This window comes from Prionailurus viverrinus, chromosome C2, assembly GCF_022837055.1.
Source record: "Prionailurus viverrinus isolate Anna chromosome C2, UM_Priviv_1.0, whole genome shotgun sequence".
Lineage (NCBI taxonomy): Eukaryota > Metazoa > Chordata > Mammalia > Carnivora > Felidae > Prionailurus > Prionailurus viverrinus.
Genome location: NC_062569.1, coordinates 155,297,278 through 155,317,810, shown reverse-complemented (window position 1 = coordinate 155,317,810; position 20,533 = coordinate 155,297,278). Strand labels below are relative to the sequence as shown.

Here is a 20,533-nt window from a genome sequence, read left to right as displayed (position 1 = left end):
GCTGGCTTTTGCGGTCACCTGTCACACGGCATCACGGTGGCGATCGACACCCCACACCGACGTGCTATCTGTAGCGGCACGTCCCGCACCAAGTGCCTGACTTCCGCACGGGACGCGCTCCGGGAGAAAAGCACACGGGCCGGTTCGTACCTGAGGCAGGATGGTTAGGCGGAACGATCGGCTGGAGTTCTCGTCTCTCAGGTAGATGGAGATTTTAGGGAAGTAAGACCAAGGCGTCTCAGAATTCGTCCAGCAAGCCAGCTGGGACCCAGTCCAGAAACCATCAGAGAATTCTGGAATCTGGACAGAAAGAGAGCACGTGAGAAACCATGACTCGTCTGGCGCGTCAAGAGGAAACCGCTCCCAGCTCTCCTCATCCCCTCGCCAGATGCCCGTGGCGGTAAACAACGTTTCCTCGGGACGGCCTGGCCGAGCCAGCAGTCTTCTGGAAGGCGAGCGGTGATGACGAATCCCCAGCTATTAAGATGCCCCAGGCACACGGAGTCCTTACTGGTAGCAGGCGCTGTTCCGAGCCCCCTGCAGCAGTAATTCCTTGAATTCTCAAAAAACCCCACCAGCACAGTATCACCCCACCCCACCCCACCCCACCCCCCAGCACTTTATGGGCGAGGAAACCGGAGCACAGGTGAAGTAACGCGCCCAGGGTCACAGCAGTGGCCAACGACCCTTTAGGAGAGAGAACCTTCCGAGCCTTTCGGGCATCGCCCCTCCTTTGAACTCCAAGCGCGGAACTCATCCCGGTGCGCAGCGCTGTGGGGGGGTCTCTGCTCTCCGGCGATATCGTTCTGCTCCTCCAGACATCAGCTCAGACGCCCTCTTGTCCAGGAAACCCTCCCCACCGTGCCGCTATCCCGTCATGCAGCTCTCCCCCTCGCTCTTTCCTCCTGCGGTGGTTAGAATTTGACATTCGTTGGTGGAACTGCTGAATTTGTTTCCTGCACCACAGTCTGAGTCCTTTAAGGACAGAGGCCTGCTGTCTGTCCCACCTGGCAGTTCTAACACCGGGCCCCCAGGAGAGACTCGGGAAGTATCTGCGGGAAAAGCGAACAGCCAAGGCGACACAGCGTCCACCTGGGCCTCCCGCCCTGGGTCTGGATGGACAACGCCACCGGCACATGCCCACCAGTTGCCGAGTCCACAAGTCAAACGCAACTAACTCCCATCAGCTCACCAGGGCGAGCGTAGGTTCCAGAGGACATCTACCCGCACCTGCCAGCTCAAAGAGGGAAGAACCGTGCCGGGTGTGCCTCTTCGAAAACGGCCAGCAGAGCGAGGGCCCAGCTCAGGTCAGAACGAGAGAAGTGTGCGACAGGAAGAGCTCTAGGAGTGTATGTGACAGGAACAGATCTAGGAGAGCCTGGGACAGGGGCACAGCTGGGACTGAGTGTGATGGAGCAAAGGCAGGAGGGCATGGGAGGGGGCGGAGCCAGGAGGGCAAGGGAGGGGGCGGGGCCAGGAGGGCAAGGAGGGGGCGGGGCCAGGAGGGCATGGGAGGGGTGGAGCCAGGAGGGCAAGGGTGGGGGCGGGGCCAGGACATGGGAGGGGGCGGGGCCACGAGGGCATGGGAGGGGGCTCAGCTAGGAGAGCACCCACTTGGAGTAACAGGTCACTGGGGAGACAGTGGAGAGAGAGCATCTCCAAGAAGCTGAGCTGAGCTAAGGGCGGGGGTGGGGGGCCAGCACGAGATGTGTCTGAGGGAGGACGGGCAGAGAAACTGCCTCAATGGGTAAAACCGAGGTCAGCAGTGGAGGCTGGTGGGGCGGATCGGAAGGAACAGAGGGGAGACAGAGGAAATGATAGTGCCCTGGCATCTTCACCAGAGACCATTAAGAGAGATCTGAGCTTTGTGGCAAGCCAGTAAGGTGTCCAAGTGGGATTTGCACAGGCCACTGGTTCCTGAGTCTCAACTCCAGGGGGCGGGCCTGGCTGGAGTCACCGATGGGCGGTGATGTGGCGTAGATGGAATCCCTCCGAGAGAACACAGGGAGAAGGGAAGGGCCTAGGACCCACCCTGGATCAGGCTGGCAAAGGAGACCCCATGAGGAGGGTGCAGGGACCAGAAGTCCAGGAGGAGGGTGTTATGGAAGCAGAGAGGAGGTAAGACAGGTAAGCAGGGATGGTGTGCAGGCCAGTCGGGGCAAGAACTGAGAAAACTGGGTGTTGCTGCACAAACCCTGAGTGCCGTGTACTACAGGACCACACCCGGCAGGTGCAAGCCCCCCTCCACCCCGTCCTGGGCCACACAGTGGGGAGAAAATGCCCCAAAGTTTTTCGTCCTCCCACGGAACATCCATCATGAAACTTAGTGACTGATGTGTAAAATTTCTAATGTTGGCGTTAATATATTTTCACCTTTTATAAAAGTTAAGTCGAGCTGAACTGCGTATCAGAGGGCAGAATCCCCTGCCAGAGGAGCCGAGAAGGGTGGGGCTGTCATCTGCTGCACCCAGGGATGAGCTAAGACAAGGGAGGCCGGGTCTGCACCCGGGGAAGGGGGCCCCACATCAGTGCTGGGAGCGACACCGATGTGCAGACGGAGGGATCAGGCCCAGGGGGGTGCCCAGTAACTCACCTAAGGGGTATAGCTCTGAATCGGATGGGGGACCATCTACCTCCAAAGAGGTGTCTGTGAGTCCAAGGGCCTCCCGGAAGGCTAAGCTACGTGTCCTCGGGGGACAGTTTTGACCCTCAGAGCACAGAGTTTGGGGTCAGAAGTCATCCACAAGCAGGTGTCGTCCCGCTTCTGGATTTTACAGATGGGGAAGCGCTGGGCAGAACCCAAGGGCACTTCACCTAGGGGGACGGGGAGCCCAGGTCTCTGCCATACGCAGAACTCCCCATGAGGCTCCTCTCAAATTACAGACCTATAAACCACGCATTCCTAAAATCCCAGCTGAACAATCCAGGCCACGAGCCCAACATCTGCACTGCGTCTAACTCCCCAAAGCCGGCCATTTCCCGGGGCGCTTGGGTGGCTCAGTCGGGTAAGCGTCCGACTTCAGCTGAGGTCATGATCTCGCGGTTTGTGGGTTTGAGCCCCACGTCGGGCTCTGCGCCGATGGCGTGGAGCCTGCTTGGGCTTCTCCCTCTCTGCCCCTCCCCCACTTGTTGTGCACTCTCTCTCTCTCAAAAATAAATAAACTTAAAAAAAAAAAGAAGTCAGCCATCCCCTTAACTGGAAAGAAACCCTATGCCACGACAGGCGAGAACACTGGCCATCTGTGGTCCACGTGTGCTGACCCAGGGACCCCGTCTGCTCTCCCTGGACTTTCTCGGCCCAAGACAGAGAGCCGGCCCGGGTCCTCCCCTCCCTGACACAGGCTCTGAGGTCACAGGGTAATTTTAGACAAGGCAAACACATTCTGTAATCTCATTCCTTCTACCTGCTGCTTTTCTCACAAAGTCCGTCGCCGCTGAACGGGGGCTGTGACGCCGTCTGGGGTCCCAGCGCCTGGCAGGCGTGGCCCGCTCTCTCCCCGCGGGGCTCACACAGGGGCTGGGGTCGTGGGCCCCGCACAGGCCGGGGCTGGCCACAGGCTGGCTGGGGTCACACGTACACGCGCATCGGACATTTCTGCAGAATAAGCCCGAACACATTTACGGCCCAGAATACTCCGTCTGAAGAGGCTCATGTCAGGTCTGCTGAGGACATTTTCACTACTGAAGAAAATCAGCATATGGCTCCTTATTTTAAGCATGGTCTGATTTTCAGCCAGCGTTCTGAATTTAGGGCACTAAAAAACTTTACTTGCCACTTTTTTCTGATTCAGCAGATACGAGACAAGAGAGGAGCTTTACTCTGGCTTTTGACCGCTGCTGCCTGGAAATCCTCTCAAGCTCAAAAAGGGCCTCGGCCCTGCGTCTGTTTCACGGCCCCTCTTCGTCCTCTCGGATCACCTGCCGCTCTTCCCATGACGGTCTCGGACTCTTGAAGTCTGGTTCAGGACAACCAAAAGCCCCGTGCTCCTCCCCATGCTTCTGCGAGAAGCTGTCACAAAGCAGCTGCTACGCATGTTCCGGTCACTGGTTCTTCGAATCCGGCCAGTGGAGCAGTGGGACGGTCGGGCCGGCATTCGTTCAGGAGAAAGACTCTGGGTGGGAGACGCGCGCTTTTGGTGACCTTGCAAGCGTGGCCCTGTGCAGACCGAGGCTTATGAAAACACCCAAGAAGCTGAGGGAAACGTTTGGCATGCGTCCGAACAAGGAGCAGCAGCGGCACCGTGGTTTGAACATGAAACAGAGGCTTCCACTCTCCGAGCATCACCGTGTGGGGGCTTTCTACCTCGGCCCTCACGACAGCCCGGCGACGAGGGCATGGAGACTCCGAGGGCCCGAATCCCACCCCGGGCACCTAGCTACGTTCAAGCGCATCAGACCCCTGAAGCTGCGCCCTTCCCCAGTCAATGCCTTTGGTCCATCCCGTTGCCCCGAACCAACTGGAAAGTTGGAGCCATACTGGAACACCCGTCAGCCAGTTTCTCCAAAATGCACGCCGCCCTTGGCCGTGGTTTTAATCATGATTACGCGGGCCTGATTTTGATTGACCTTCGTCTTCTGTGAATTACATTCTTTTACAGAAGGAATTAAAATTCCAGCACAGCTTGGATGAAGGCCAAAAAAAAAAAAAAAGAGTACAATTTTTGGTTTATTTGTTTTGTTTTACAGGCTGCAAATATATCCTTGGTCTACAATGTACTTTATTTATTTATTTATTTTTTTTAAAGCTTTTCAACGTTTATTTATTTTTGAGACAGAGAGAGACAGAGCATGAACGGGGGAGGGGCAGAGAGAGAGGGAGACACAGAATCGGAAACAGGCTCCAGGCTCCGAGCCATCAGCCCAGAGCCCGACGCGGGGCTCGAACTCACGGACCGCGAGATCGTGACCTGGCTGAAGTCGGACGCCCAACCGACTGCGCCACCCAGGCGCCCCTACAATGTACTTTAATATAGAGTATTACCAAGCGGATTTTTTTTTCTTAGATTAAAAAAAAAAAGTCCTACACCCACTACACTATTATTTGAAACACTAAACAGCATTGCACCTTCAAATCCAAGTCCTCTGAGGTTAAAGTGAAGAAATTCTTTGCTGGTTAAGAGTAAGACTGTGAACTTAATAAGTCATAGTTTAAAAAAAAAAAAACCCAACCCCTCAAAATCGTCGGATGACGACTATTGGAGTACAAAGCAGTACCCCTCAGCACGTGGTCATGACCTGGCGGTCCCCGAGATGTATCAGTGCCCCGAGGACTCACCAGAGACGTGCGGGCCACGGCTTCAACAACCGCATCAAACACCTTCTGGGGCAGGCGCAGAAGTGTGGTGCCGCTATCGACGATGGCTTTGTCTGCATTGTACTAGAACAGAGGAGAGTTGGCGGGGAAAAGGCACAGACATGAGACTCCATAATCGACGCGTGGCTGCAGCCCGCTATTGCTGTCATTGCTACATACGCATTCAGGCAGCCGTGGTCCCTCACTGGTGGCTAAATTCCTTTCCTATTCCTGGAACTCGGACACCAGCCCAAATGCTCACTTCCCGGATAAGGAAACTGAGGCCGGGAAAAGGAAGTGCCGTGACCGCCGTCCACAGCTCTCTCCATGCAGAAATTCCCCCATGTGGGGGCGCTCAAATGTCCTTGGAGGAGCCCCCGAGGGCAAAGACCCACTTGTCTTTCCAGACGGGCGCGACATGTTAATTACCACGTATACAAATCATACGAAGTCAAGTGTTAGCCCCCAAATGGAGAAAGAGAAGGACAGAGAGTCTTTATTTAACAGACACCCGCTACCTGCATTTGACGGAAGCACAGCCACGTTCAGGAAAAGGATCTCACACCCACGTGTGGGATTTGTATTTTATTGTAGGCCCTCCCGTTTGGTTCTACCGCCGGATTCTTTGACGGCAGATAAGGGTCTCTGACGACAAACCCGGCTGTGGGGCCTATCGCAGTGCAAGGGAGCACCGCTTTATCGAGCTCTGACGGGTGTGTGTTTGGGAACTGGTGACAGAAGGCACGGACCGTAAGGAAGCGATGGCAGGTGGGGATTTAATGAAATGCTGTGGTTGTTATAAACCATCCTGAAAGCTCGTTTGGTTTTGCATTTTTCATCCTGAACATTCTACAAACCAGGCCGACCTCGTCACGCTGTCCTCCTCATAATGCCATCGTGGCCACAAAGGAGCCAAACGCAGACAGGGTGTGAATATGGCTCACACGTGACTTGGTACCCCAGCTCTACACGTGAGGACAGGCGAGGTGCGCCCCCTCGAGTGACAGCTGAGCGCTGGGGTGGGGGGGCGGGGGGGTGGCGAATGGAGGATTAAGCTGATGATCTGAGGTTCATTTTGCTTATTTCTAGCCCCCCCCGCCCCTCCCACGCCACACTGACGAAACCTGCCCATTCCATTCTCTTCAACAGTCCAGTCACCATCAGGCCCAGATGAACAGTGAAAGACGTGGCCCTTGGGACAGTCCTCCGCACACACCATTTTATGCTAATTTTCCCCTGCGAAGCCAAGTGACTGGAAGGAAACAAATTTTCTGGAAGGAGGAGTTCATTATCATACAAAAAGGCCCTGTAACTTTTAATGTAATGAATCTATGATTTATCTTGTAACGTAACGGACCTTCTATTTTTCTATTCGGGTCCCAGCGGTAGTATTTAAGCGACCCAGCCACACAAGGGTAGACACAAAGAGATCGCGGTGCAAATACCTCTCTGCAGTCCAGATTAAGGCTCTGGCCTCCAATTTCCAATTTCAGAATTTCTATCTGGTAATACCACTCCTCCTTAATAGGGGTATACCAGATGTCTCCTTTGTACAAACTTGGTTCAATTCCACCCAGGACCTGAGAAGAAAAATATTTACGGGGGTAAGAAAAAATACGTAGGCACAGCAACACGCTACACAGAGAAAGCATGCGATCAGAAGGTGAATCCTCACTGGGATCAGTACCTTCACATTATTGTGATGTTACAAAACAGATAGATATGCTTGAAAATTAAACAGGGAACGTTTGGGGGCCATGTATCCAAAGGTCCGACAATATCATACCCTAGTCTAATCGAGATGCCCTGGGGGTTTCCATTATGTAATGGAATGGAATGGAATGGCCTTCTGGTCTCGAGACTTCGCTTCCTCCAAACACATGAAGCGAAATAGTTAACTGCGTTGATTGACGAGAATTTAGTTCCTCAGAGGACTTAGACTGTCTTGCAATTGTGCGTGGAAAGCAGAACAAAAGAGCTTCCCTACCCAAAACTGCATGCTGTCAAACTATAAAACATCGCCCCGTGAATCCTAGGCTGCCCTCTGTCCAGAAAAGGGGGTACATAAGGTATTAAGATCGTGTGTACTCAGGGCGCCTGGGTGGCTCAGTCGGTTGAGCGCCCGACTTCAGCTCAGGTCATGATCTCACAGTTCATGAGTTTGAGCCCCGTGTCAGGCTCTGTGCTGACAGCTCGGAGCCTGGAGCCTGCTTCGGATTCTGTGTCTCCCTCTCTCTCTGCCCTTCCCCCACTCACGCTCTGTCTCTATCAAAAAATGAATAAACGTTAGAAAAAAAAAAAGACTGTGTGTACTGTTAGCAAACGAAAGCAACTGGGCTTGCTTTGATTAGAGGGGTTGTGGGCACGTGCCCAGAGGTGCCCTTCTTGGACATCGTCCCTGTCACTTCCTGCTTTAGACATCGGGGTGCAGGGCTCATTGAGGGGACGCCCAGGCCACAGCATATCCACAGCGCTGACGGCTTTGATCTGTCTGTGTAATAGAAAGCTTTTCGCTGTGTGCGAACGCGTACGCACAGAGAGACAAAGGATATACAGGTGTGCCTGTCTCCCCACCGCACTGATGACATCACCAGCATTTCCCTCTGCTTCCCCAAGGCAGAGAAAAGCCCGCTCACCGCACCCCCTACGGTTCCTCACCTGCCCCTCCCCCACCCGCCAAAAACTGTTACCCTTCAAAGAAAAAAAAATTTTTAAGAAGCTTTAATGGATTTGGGGGAAGCAATGACAACCATCAGCTTTTGGATGGCAAGGTAATTAGGAAAGATAAAAATCATTCCCAACTGGATCCATTTTCTAAAGGTTCTAGAACAAAGGTTATCAAAATTCCACAGGACTTCTGCATGCGCCCACGTCTACTATTCCTATCAGGGTGTCAATGAAACAGAAAAAACTGCCCGACTGATTTGTGATTTTTTTACCCCCCTTTAAGACTAAAAGATACCCACAAGACTACCTCCGTTGGTACCGGATCCAGCGACGGGCAGTCCCGCCCCACACATCTGCATGGAGAAGACGTTGGGGATTCTCGCTTGTGCCACCAGAGAATCAAAGAATGTCTCCAGGGAACTTGACGGCTGTAGGAGGGAAAACGGCGACGGCACAGATGAGTGACCCAAAGCAGACACCACGCGCGACGTACCAACCGTTTTCCTAATTTGTCTCACGGCTAAACAACAAACAAGCTGCAGGAATTCAGAAAAACCTACAACAGACTTCCCACCAGGCGGCATTTTCCCCGCTGCAGCGGCTCTGTTGTAAAAATAAGACAGTATTTCTAAAACTGGAGCGGTACGGCAGATTAGCGAGGCCCCTGCGCGGGGACGGCACGCAAAAAGAAGGGGGTATTTGTAGAGCAACCACGACGCCGTCTCACTTGTCACCACGACTTTCCGGGAGGCAGGGGTGAGACGTGGAAGTAGGTCGCCGAGATGGGTGGTGAACTCTAATCGTGGCCATCTCAGAGTAACAAGAGAGCGGTCTCCAGGTGCGGCCTTCGTGGCTTCAGAAAACGTCACTCGCTCCTTTCAGCCACGGTCGCCTGGCGCGCCGCGAGACATCTCTGATCACAGCACCCACGGAACGCCGGGGAGCAGGAGAGCAGCAGGGAAGGGACAGTCCTGGGATCCTCAGGTTGAAAAGCCCCTATTCCCTGCTGGGCCCAAGCGGCCCGTGCCTCCCTTCCCGTGGCGCTGGCAGTCACTTGGGCACCCCCAAGTCTCCAGGACTCGGAGGAAGAGGCACGGTGTGCGAGCAGCTCTGAGCTGGGGGTGGGCCTCCCCCTGGTGGTCTCAGGGCCGGTCAGGGACCTCCGGGCAGATTTTTGACAACTGGGAGATACCAATCACTTGGAGTTGTTAGTTTCTTATTTCTTTTGAGAGAGAGAGAGAGAGAGAGAGAGAGAGAGAGAGAGAGAGAGAGGGCAAGCTGGGGAAGGGCAGAGAGAGAGGGAGAATCTCAAGCAGGCTCCGTGGGGGTCAGCACAGAGCCCGACGCGGGGCTGGAACCCACAAACCGTGAGATCATGACCTGAGCCGAAACCAAGAGGCAGGCGCTCAACCGACCGAGTCACCCAGGCGCCCCTCGGAGCTGTTGGTTCTTGACGGAAACTCGCCTGTGGTGGCACAGGTGCCATTGGCACATTCTGACCCCCGACGGTCACCGGCAGAACTATTTGCTGCCTGTAAGAATTAAAACTGAAATTCTGGAGGGACTGGGAGAAGAGCCCGCTGGCAAAGAGAAATCTTCCCACGTATTTAACTCTGTTGTCTCTGGCCTCCTGGTCCTGCTGCCACGACTCTCTGCCAGGAGTCGGCACGATCTCTGTACGCGAGGTGGGCAGAGGACTTGGCATCTGGGTCGATGACGGAGAGACAAAGTCCCCTCCCGCAGGAGGCCGGGTGTGGTGCTGACCCAGGCCGCCGTGCCTCCGGTCACCTGCACGGGAGGCAGCAAAGTAAATAAACGCTGCCTGGAACTAAATTCTGGCTCCATCCCTTGCCAGCCGTGTGACTTGTTCCTTTGTTTCTTTATCTGGAAAATGGGGAAATAATAGCCTCCTAGAGCTGTCGTGGGACTCAAATGGGTCCATACGCACAAAGGACTTGGAATAGTGCCTGGTGCCCGGCAAGGGATCCATTGTTACTCTGTCGAGTCACTTTTCAGGAGGACGGCGCCTCGGGATCCCTCTTGAGGTTTACAAACATACAGGTGCCAGGATCAACCAAGAGAACCGGATCCAGGAGGCGTGTAGGGGGACCGAGACACCACACGCTGTGGTGGCCGCTGAGTGGCTCGGCCAGTCTCTTCCAGACCCCAATCCAGACTGCGCCGCCTGGCACGGGTCTCCCGCCACGTGCCTCGTCCCACCCATCCCGCGACTGTCTCCCCCAGGCTGGGACGGGACCCCATCGCTGGTAATCTCGGAATTTCACGCACAAAAAGGTCACCTGGGGAGTCTGGACACCCAAAGGGACCCCGGAGTCATTACTTCCCAGGAAGTTTATTATCAACATTATCAATTCCGGGAAATTCAGCTTCATTCTATCACCCTCCAAATGATCCGCCATGACACCAACCGGGCACACACCTTTCGCGGTCAATGTCAGGTAAACAGGGAATGGTTTGTCCTTGGTCACGCTGTCAGGGAAATCGTATTTAGGAAGGTAGGTGATTGGGGCGCCTGGGTGGCCCAGTCGGTTGTGTGTAGGACTCTTGATCTCGTCGTGGTTCATAGGCTCGGGCCCCGCGTGGGGCTCTGTGCTGACAGCTGGGAGCCTGCTTGGGATCCTCTCTCTCTCTCTTTCTCTCTCTCTCTCTGCTCCTCCCCCACCTCTCTACCTCTCAAAATAAATAAAAATAAACTTAACAAAAAGGAATGTAGGTCAAGAGTCTGCAGATTTCCCATTAAGCTCGCCACACAGTACTGAGAGGAAAAAGGGGGCTCCAGAACCCCCCAGGGTCTGCAGACGGGCTCTGGGCAAGGAAGGTAAGCTTCTCTGACCCTCAGTCTGCACAGCCATAAAATGGGAGAACACGGCCTTCCAAAGTTGGCCTCATGGGGAGGTCTCGAGATTCAAGGGAACCAACATCCCGTGATGTGCCTCACGGGCTGTCTCTCCTTGAGAAGCCACAGGGTTGGGAACCTCCCCCGACCCCTCCCTGCTGCCCCCTCCCCGCCTGGCCCCCCCTGCACCGTTTACTAGTGGGCTTGGGCTGGAATAAACGTCCTTGCAGGGAGAGAAAACAGGCCTCCCCTCCTGGGCCCTCACGGACCACGGGGGGCTCTGCCGTTACTGGGTGGGTAGGTCCCACATGCGTGCGCCTTGTGGTTTCACACTCCGCTCTGGCTCCAAGCCTGGCACCGAACAATGAGCAGGGCAAGGTGTGGTGCCCACCGCAGACTAGGTGGGGTGACCTCCCGCTTTGCTCAGGTGTGCACAGCCCGAGCCCCGGGCACACCCTGGGTCCTAATCTGCTGGCCTCTGGCTCCCTTCCTGGTGGAAATCCCCGGGCCTGTGAGCAAGCCCGCCCCCCCACACTCCTGCACACCAACGTCCCTTCCTTTGGGCCGGCCTGAGTCCAAATGTTTGGAGAACATTCAATTCTGTCTTTCCCATTTTGTGCAGGTTCTGATGCTGAAGAGAGCGAGGGTTCCCCGCTTTCCCCGCGCGCCTCCTGGGCCACTGGCTGGCGGTCCCTAGGACGTGCATTCAGGCCCCACTCGGGCTCCGGGGCAGGGGGGCTCCGCAGGGGTGTCTGCAGCCACAGCAAGAAAGCACGAAGCTCTCCTCCGTGGTGGGGAGCCTCCCGGCTGAGGTTCAGGACCTCCTACAGGCTCCGTGTCTCCACGCGAAGGTGGGAGTTTAATAAATGTCTTTTCGGGGCGCCGGGGTGGCTCAGTCGGTTGGGCATCCGACTTCGGCTCAGGTCATGATCTCACGGTCCGTGAGTTCAGGCCCCGCATCGGGCTCTGTGCTGACCACTCAGAGCCTGGAGCCTGTTTTTCAGATTCTGTGTCTTCCTCTCTCTCTGACCCTCCCCCATTCATGCTGTCTCAAAAGTAAATAAACATTAAAAAAAAAAAAGTGTTTTCTTTTGACCTTACCCAAAGAAAAACCCCTCACCACCATAATTCAAGTGATTCAGGTTCTGTTAACATTTTTACACGGCAGAAGTAAAATAGGCAGAACTAAGACAAATGAGGCAAAGTAACGCTTTGGCTGTATCTTGGCAGGAAAGTTCGAAGGACTGCACCGTTTACCTTAAGCTTCACAGATGCCCAGAAACACGATGCGCTGTGTGACTACGGTCCGCTTCCACCATGGGAGTCTCACGGACCGCCTGTCCCCGCGGCCCGGACCCACCCGCCGCCCGTCCGAGCACTGGACCCAGACGCGTCCCACCTCTGACTCACTCAGGTCCACGCCGGCCTTACCTTGGCCAGGGCAGCATACGCGAGTCCCAGAATCCCGTTCCATTTGACGCCGGGCAGAAAGAAGTTCTCGGATTCGAAGATGGTGGCAATGTTGACAAGAAATGAGCCATTGAAGCCTTTCGGGATGGTGACCACGTCCTCCCCCACGAAGCCCGTCCAGCTCCCTTGCGTGTACTTCACAGTGACGTCAAAGCCCTTGGAGCGGTACGTGCTGGACCTGGCGGAACACGAGGGAAGGCATCGTACTCGTCTGTGAACCCGCGTGCTGACACGGCGGCCGGTCGCCGTGGCAGAGACCGCTGTGCTAAGCGCCGGGGGGGGGCTCTGACGGTCAACTCTTCAGGACTAACAGTGGCCCTGCTGACGAAGCGGCATTTCCCACAAGACGCGATCGCTAACGTTTGGGTGGCAGTGGTTCCGTGCCACGTGCGAGGGAGGTACCGGGGTCGACATCTGCCCCCGTGAAGCCAGTAAGTCAGGGGCTTTACTTAACTGGATGAGCCTTTGAAGGCAGAAATCAAACCTGGGCACCTGCCTGGCCCTCTGGCTTCACGGGGGCCCTGCAGTGGCTTCTCTGTGACACAGGGAGGGGCCGCGGGCAGTGGCCCGGGGTTCAGATTCACACGTACAATCAGTGTGAAAATAGAAAGTGATCCCCTCCACCTCCACGGCCTTCCTCCTGATGTCACAGGCTCCTTCTCCAGGTTGTCCCCAAGGCTCCAAAGCTCATTATACTCATACCAAAACAGGAAGGGATTCAGACGATGGTCAGGGCAGAGGAGAATCCTGCCCTTGGGGAGACCGACAGTAAACAAACGAATACACAAAATTCCAAGTGGTGATAAAGAGCGTTAAGGACTCTCCAGAGAATAAATCGGTGGGGGGAGGAGGGGGGGTTGGCAGTGACGTGGAGGTGACCCAGGCGTCTGCAAAGCAACCACATGTGTGTGAGACATGCACAATGAGCCACGTACGAAGGACATTCGGGAGGGAGGACGGCACGTGTCAAAGCCCTGTGGTGTCCCAACCTGTAAGGTAATTCTCTCACCCAGCTGAGTTTAAAAGCTCTGCTGATTTACAGCAAAGGACCCAAAGAATGTCTCCAGGCAAATATCTGAGCATTCACACCACACTCACCCTAGGAAAACTGTCCACTTCCTCAGAGCAGTGTCAAATCACCAAACAGATCAGTGGAAAGTGCCCCCATTTGCCTGTGGCTTTTATTTCGCTGATTTATCACTGAACACTCAGTCCTTGTTGTAGGATTACACGGACTAATGCAGTCTTGCCTGAGGTCAGGAAGGAAGTTAAATCGGAGATGATGTGACCTCTTTTGGGTGGGGGGTGGGGTGGGGGGTGGTGCGCACATCTCTTAAGCTTTAAATATATTTGACCGTTTTTAATTCGGTAATCGCGCTTCTGAGAATTTGATCCTAAGGAAACGCCCATGATGCAGGTGGAGATTCAGGTACAAAGACAGCCATTATGTTTCATCTATAATAGCAAATGGTTGGAAACAACCTAAGCGCCCAGTAAAAAGGAAACAGTTTAGCAAACCATACTATATCTCTATGATGGAATAGTACATAAAACCGAAACAGACTAAGTCATTTTCAACGACACAGGAATAAGGTACAAGAAAAATGTCGGTGGCTCCCTTGGGTGGTGGGGTTTGCAGGGGAGACTCCCCCCTCATTTTTTAGGCCCATCTACAATTTCTGCATACTTAACTTCCACAATCAGAAAAAAAAAGAGTTATTTTTAAAATGTCTGCAGACATGGGGCACCTGGGTGGCTCAGTCAGTTAAGCATCTGACTCTGGATTTCTGCTCAGGTCACGATCTCGCACTTCGCGGGTTTGAGCCCCGCGTCGGGCTCCGTGCTGACAGGGTGGAGCCTGCTTGGGATTCCCTCTCCCTCTCTCTCTGCCCCTCCCCTGCTGGCATGTGTGGGAGTGCCCTCTCTCTCTCAAATAATAAACTTTACAAACGGGCAGAAGATTTTTGGAGAAATTTGATCTCCGTTAACTTCGTAATGGGATACAAACTGTACAGAATGGCTGCTTTTGACATTTGCCCTCTTAGATCGCTCTGCCATGATCTCTAAGGGGCGGCAGCATTAAGTGACCACCTCGTGTGCACCTGTCTCCTGACAAGGGAGAGCACAGAAGAGTGAGGGTGGAGGGGTCCACGCACGCGGAGAACTAGGGGACCCATCAGAAGTCGCACGTGTAAGGCAGTCAGGTCGCTGAGACGCGGGCACCCGAGGATTGCTGTAATGCCCAGTTTACCGCCAGCACTAATTCAGGTGTGCCTGATGCGTGGCAGGGGCTGCACGCAGTGACGGTGACCCGCAACGAAACCACTGAATTATTCCGGCCCTGCTGACAATCTCGGGTCATTCCTCGAGTCCGCAAATCCACCACTGCTAACGAGATCGGCTACCTAGGATCCGGTCCAGGGTCAGCACACTGTTTCTGGAAAGGGCTAGAAAGCAAGTGCTTTACCTTTGGTGGGTTATGTGATCTGTTCCAACTCCCCAGCTATGCAAATCTAATGAGGACGGAGGCCACAGACGGTACATAAACAAGGCGCTGTTGTATTCTAGGAACGTTTTATGAACAGAAACACAACAGCAGGTTGGGTTGTAGCCTGCGGGTCCTGGTTTGCCAACTTCCGATCTAAAAGATTAATTATCGGGGCGCCTGGGTGGCTCAGTCGGTTAAGCGGCCGACTTCGGCTCAGGTCACGATCTTGCGGTTTGTGAGTTCGAGCCCCGCGTCGGGCTCTGTGCTGACAGCTCAGAGCCTGGAGCCTGTTTCGGATTCTGTGTCTCCCTCTCTCTCTGCCCCTCCCCCGTTCATGCTGTGTCTCTCTCTGTCTCAAAAATAAATAAAAACGTTAAAAAAAATTAAAAATAAATAAAAATAAAAATAAAAGATTAATTATCTCGGGCGCCTGGGTGGCTCAGTGAAGCGTCTGACTTCGGCTCAGGTCAAGATCTCGCGGGTTCATGAGATCGAGCCCCGAGTCGGGCTCTCTGCACTGTCAGGGCAGAACCTGCTTGGGATTCTCTTCTTCCCTCTCTTCTCTCTCTGCTCTTCTGCTGCTCACGCTCTCTCTCTCTCAAAATAAATAAAAAAAATAAAAATTTAGAAATAAAATAAAAAGTCTGCCTTAATAAATGTTAAATGATCAGTTATCTCCCCAAAACCACCTGAAGTACCACAACTGTCTTTTGAGAAGTTGTTTTATTTCTACTGTGCCCAGAGTATAGAACACTCATTAGAATTTGCTAATATCGTCAGAGTCTGAGCCAGCCTCTTACATGTATTAGACGTGTTTTCTACACTATCCTGACCAGCTTGCTACTCCCCTCATGGGGGAGGCATTCTGGATATTTCAGTGCCACCCGCAGAGCTGAGAGGCAGGTGATGTCACGCTGACTGCATTCAACCGCTTATTAGCTGTGTGATACGGGCCAGGTTGCTTAACCTCTCTGTGCCTCTGGCTGAAAGGCGACAACATAGCACCACACCTCGTGCGGTGGTTTAAGTTTGAGGAACAAGAGTTAATACTGGAAAGCGTTTAGAACAAAGTCCCTGGGACACAGCAGGCACGCAACGAAAATAGCTGCCATTATTATAATTATCTAATCACTTGCTATCTTTATTCAATCTAGGAACTACTATTAGAAGAGGTAAGAATTTTTGTTCCCTGAAAACGCTCCTACAGAGTTACTCTTACTGAATACCCAAAACGGTCTCATTTGGAAGTCCAGCCATCCCTCGGAAAGGGGGTTAGTCTGTCGAACGGCTTGGTTAAGGTGGTCAGGAGCGGCGGAGGGGGCTTGGTGTCTAAAGGCAGCGTTCTCCTGTGTCCTAGAGAGGTGCGGTCCAATAGAACTGGCCGCAGATCGGTGCTGTCCAACATGGTAGCCGTAGGGGCCACTGAGCGGTAAAATACGATTGCAGGGTGACTGAAGGGGTAAACTGATTTCACCTGACGTTACGTATTTTCAACAGCCACATGCGGCTAGCAGTCACCCCTGTAGAAAGCACAGCTGTGGACAACGCGAGATAAAGGTAAATGCATGCTGTCTGAGCTCCCCGAAACGAACCTCAAAGGGCAAACACCTCAGGGATGAAGGGTAAGCAACTCTGAGGGTTATGGACACATAGTTTTCGGGACTGAATTAAAAAAGAAAAGTCTTGGGGCGCCTGGGTGGCTCAGTCGGTTGAGCGTCCGACATCAGCCAGGTCACGATCTCACGGTCCGTGAGTTCGAGGCCCGCGTCGGGCTCTGGGCTGATGGCTCGGAGCCTGGAGCCTGCTTCCGATTCTGTGTCTCCTTCTCTCTCTGCCCCTCCCCCGTTCATGCTCTGTCTCTCTCTGTCTCAAAAATAAATAAAAATGTTAAAAAAAAAATTAAAAAAAAATAAAAAAGAAAAATAAAAAAATAAAAAAGAAAAGTCTTCCTCTGCCTTCATGCTCTAACATCCTACTCATTGGCACTAAAATGCTGTGGCTCTCAAGGGCTCCGCTCACTAATTAGCGACACTGAGAGAGAACCCCACATTGGCTCCTCCCGTGGCATCCATTCTGGGCGCTCAGAAACCCCAATCGATCAAGGATACAGGCAGCCAGGAAAAAGTCTGCAATAAAACCCACTTGGAACCGGGGGTGCCTGGGTGGCTCAGCTGGTTGGGCGACTGACTTTAGCTCAGGTCGTGATCTTACAACTCGTGAGTTCGAGCCCCGCGTCGGGCTCTGTGCTGACAGCTCAGAGCCCGGAGCCTGCTTTGGATTCTGGGTCTCCCTCTCTCTCTGCTCCTCCCCCACTCACGCTCTGCCCCCCTCTCTCTGTCAAAAATAAACAAACATTAAAAAAAAAACCCACTTGGAACCCAGTTCAGGAGGCATTCTGCCTCTGAGTGTTGCCCGAACACAGGACTGGAAAGTGAAATCAACGAGCGGAGGAGAAAAGAGCCACAGAACATTGTAGTGTTTTGAAAGAAACCCCCTATTGCTTTCAGAAGACATAAAAAGAGAAGGTGTAAGGGCAGAATTGAAGAGTGGGGTCCTGAGGTCTGATCTGGTTCTCTTAAACCACCGCACCCCGGGAACATGGAACCTCCGGAAGAATGCAGCCAGGGGCTCTTCGGCCTGTTTGGGGGTTTGGAACCTACCTTTGGGGTTGCTGGGCTGGCCCAAGTGACCAGATACTCCCTCCCCTTCTCTGCTTGCTCTGGGAGTGACCGGACCAGAGTGGGTGGGGCCATTGATGGCCCTTGGGGCTGCTCAGCTAGCCTGTCTATCCTGGAGACTCGTCAACACCCTCAACAGTGGCCAAAGCTCATGGGCTCCAACAGTCCCGTCTGGGACAGGCAAACAATGGGTGGGCTTGAGAAATGATCTAAATCATCAAATGTCCGCATCGTCGCACACGGAGACATGAGGCATTTCTTGGGGGCATCAGGGGTCCAGCTCAGCCTCCTTCAGTTGGTCACCGGTAGTCCCCTAACACCCTAATTCTACCGACAGGCATCGACTGCTCCTTTGCCACGACTTCCCTGGGGGCTTCACCCCGCATGGAGTATGGGAGGAGGAGACATTTTAATGGAAAGATGTTTAATTTCCAGAAGAGATTAGTAGAAGGTCAGGGGAATGACTATGTTGGCTCTTTAATCAAGCCAATTGGCCGGAGGCTGTTTTATTGGCTAAAAAAGAAGGACATCTAAAGAAATACACAATCTTCTTTTTGCCATGTAGAAATCCATCGGAACGTTTGCCACCATGAAAGGAGGGCTTCTGATGGGAAAAAGCTACACAAATGATTAATGGTAGTCTGACGGCTCATTCCATAAATCAAAGAACTCTTGTCAAAGAACCCCAAGCCAAAGCTCCAATTACTGGGAAATGTTTCAGGAAGCATTAAACCTGAATATCCAAAGACTGGGGGACTTGAATCAGAGGCTGACAAACCCAACCAGGAACCTTATTATAACTGAGGGAGATCAGAGGGACAGGCAAACACAGAAACATCATAGAGCAGGCAGCTACATCTCAGAAAAGAACCCTTTGTCAGAAACTAAGAAGGGAAGGGAGAACGTTCTCTTGGCATCCATCAAATACAACGGGGGAAAGCATACCGTAGGCCAACTGTAAAGTCAGCTCAAAGCAACAGGCAAATTAGTAATACATAATTTACACAGAAAATGCTCCTATCTTTCCAATATTAAATCTGCGTCAAATAGAAGCCTGGGAGAAACATGGCGGGGCGGGGGGTAGGGGGCACAGAGGAAGGGAGAGAAAAGAACGTTGGCGTAAATCTGAGCGACTGCTTAACCTGCAGACGCCCGCTGTTAGTAGGGACACCTCTGACTGAGCAGAACCGGCCCCAAACTCAGAAATGTGATGCTTCACGGAACAGTCCTCTTAAAAGGCCGGCCAGAGGCCCAAAATGTGGGTGATGTCTTCTGGGTACTGAGAACTTTTCAGCATCACCTGTGAACCAAGAAGGTGGGCTCAGGTCTGGGCGACAGAGCCAGGGGCGTCCCCCGCCCGCTGGTAGGTTCTGTTATCTCTGCTCGTCCACGTGTGGACAGCCCAGGAGACCCTTGAGGGCCCCAAAAGCTGGTAGGGAGCCCTCAGCCCTCCTGGGCTAGTTAGCGGGAGGGAAGGCTTAGCCATCGGGGGAGCTACAGACGTTCTCACGAGTTTCACCTTAAACGAGGCTCAACACCTAAATATGAGAAACAGAAACATCTGCTGCCTGACCACAAACCCGGCCGGCAAGGTTAGCGGCGAGGTTAGAAAGACGTGTCCTCCCGAAGCCTGAGACGGGACCACCGTCCGACCAAACCGTGAACAAAGCAAAAGGTAAACGAGAAAAGACCCCCGCAGGCTACGCTCGGGTAAATACCGTACACGGTATTTGTAACGTTGCCTGCGACCTACCGCGGTTTCAATAACCGCATCTGCGTGGCAGAAGGGACTGGCTTGCAAAGTGCTCTTTTGGCCTTTATTGATCCCTGGCTGTGGGCGCTTGCCCAAGCCCTACCGTCTACCCACTGGGAAGGGAACACTCATCCACAGGGTTAAATCTGCACACTTGAGGGGCGCCTGGGTGGCTCAGTGGGTTGAGCATCCGACTCTTGATCTCAGCTCGGGTCATGATCTCACGGTTCGTGGGTTCGAGCCCCGTGTCGGGCTCTGTGCTGACAGCTCGGAGCCTGGAGCCTGCTTCGGATTCTGTGTCTCCCTCTCTGCCCCTCCCCTGCTCGTGCTCTCTCTCTCTCTCTCTCTTTCAAAAATAAACAAACATTAAAAAAAACTTTTTTGGGGGGCGCCTGGGTGGCGCAGTCGGTTAAGCGTCCGACTTCAGCCAGGTCACGATCTCGCGGTCCGTGAGTTCGAGCCCCGCGTCGGGCTCTGGGCTGATGGCTCCGAGCCTGGAGCCTGTTTCCGATTCTGTGTCTCCCTCTCTCTCTGCCCCTCCCCCGTTCATGCTCTGTCTCTCTCTGTCCCAAAAATAAATAAACGTTGAAAAAAAAAATTTAAAAAAAAAAAAACAAAACTTTTTTTTAAAAATTGCATCCTGGAATCTAATGTGAGTACACACATCTCTCAAATGTTGGCTTTACTCTGCTGAACTTTCTCCTACTGTCTCTCGTGTCTACAGATCCATGATGAAAACCAGAACTACCCCAGGGGAGGAAAGCCACTAAAGACACAGCTGAGCCTCGAATACGAGGTTCAGAGCATAGGGAGTGTGCTGCACATGCGTGTTCTGAGCACAGGGCAGGTGTGGGGACACCAGGTACGTGTCGCGACTACAGCCTGCAGCGTGAAGAAGACGGAGGGCTAAGGTTGCTATGCCACCCAGATACATTTTTTTACGTATTTTTAATATGCATTTGCACTTTCCAGAAACGCGAGCCAACCCGGGGAAGGTGACACTTTTGGGGGAGGGACAACTTTACCAAGATTCTTCGCCTGTTTGTTAAATCACGTCACCAACCCAAGCCGCTCTGGGGGTCTGAGTCCACTTCAACCCTCCTTCTTCCCGTCTGCACTGGCTGCTGCAAGGCCCCCGGGGATGCTCACAGCCTCGTGTGCCCCCACCTCCCAGCCCTCCCACTGCAGCCGACCCAGAGTGTGCACAGACCGAGGTACCGACCACCTCTGTCCACATGACCGCTTTCCATCCTCCCTGTACGGTCCCGGGGCGTCTAGACTTAACACATGCAGGTAAGCGATACTGCCTTTCCAATTCATTCAGCGC

At 53.5% G+C, this 20,533-nt stretch overlaps 1 protein-coding gene across 4 annotated transcripts in view; it reads right to left on the bottom strand.

The window, feature by feature from the left end:
* BACE2 (beta-secretase 2) overlaps positions 1 to 20,533 on the bottom strand; it is a 101,926-nt gene that overhangs the window by 38,840 nt on the left and 42,553 nt on the right. For all 4 annotated transcript variants that reach the window (XR_007155637.1, XR_007155636.1, XM_047875273.1 and 1 more), the window contains exons 3-7: positions 12,249 to 12,465; positions 8,260 to 8,388; positions 6,739 to 6,873; positions 5,276 to 5,377; positions 151 to 300 (exon numbers count right to left, since the gene is read on the bottom strand). Coding sequence is in view for 2 of the 4 variants with exons in the window: in XM_047875273.1 (XP_047731229.1) it covers positions 151 to 300; positions 5,276 to 5,377; positions 6,739 to 6,873; positions 8,260 to 8,388; positions 12,249 to 12,465 (733 nt within the window). In the remaining 2 variants the exon portion in view is untranslated. The remainder of the gene's footprint in view (positions 1 to 150; positions 301 to 5,275; positions 5,378 to 6,738; positions 6,874 to 8,259; positions 8,389 to 12,248; positions 12,466 to 20,533) is intronic.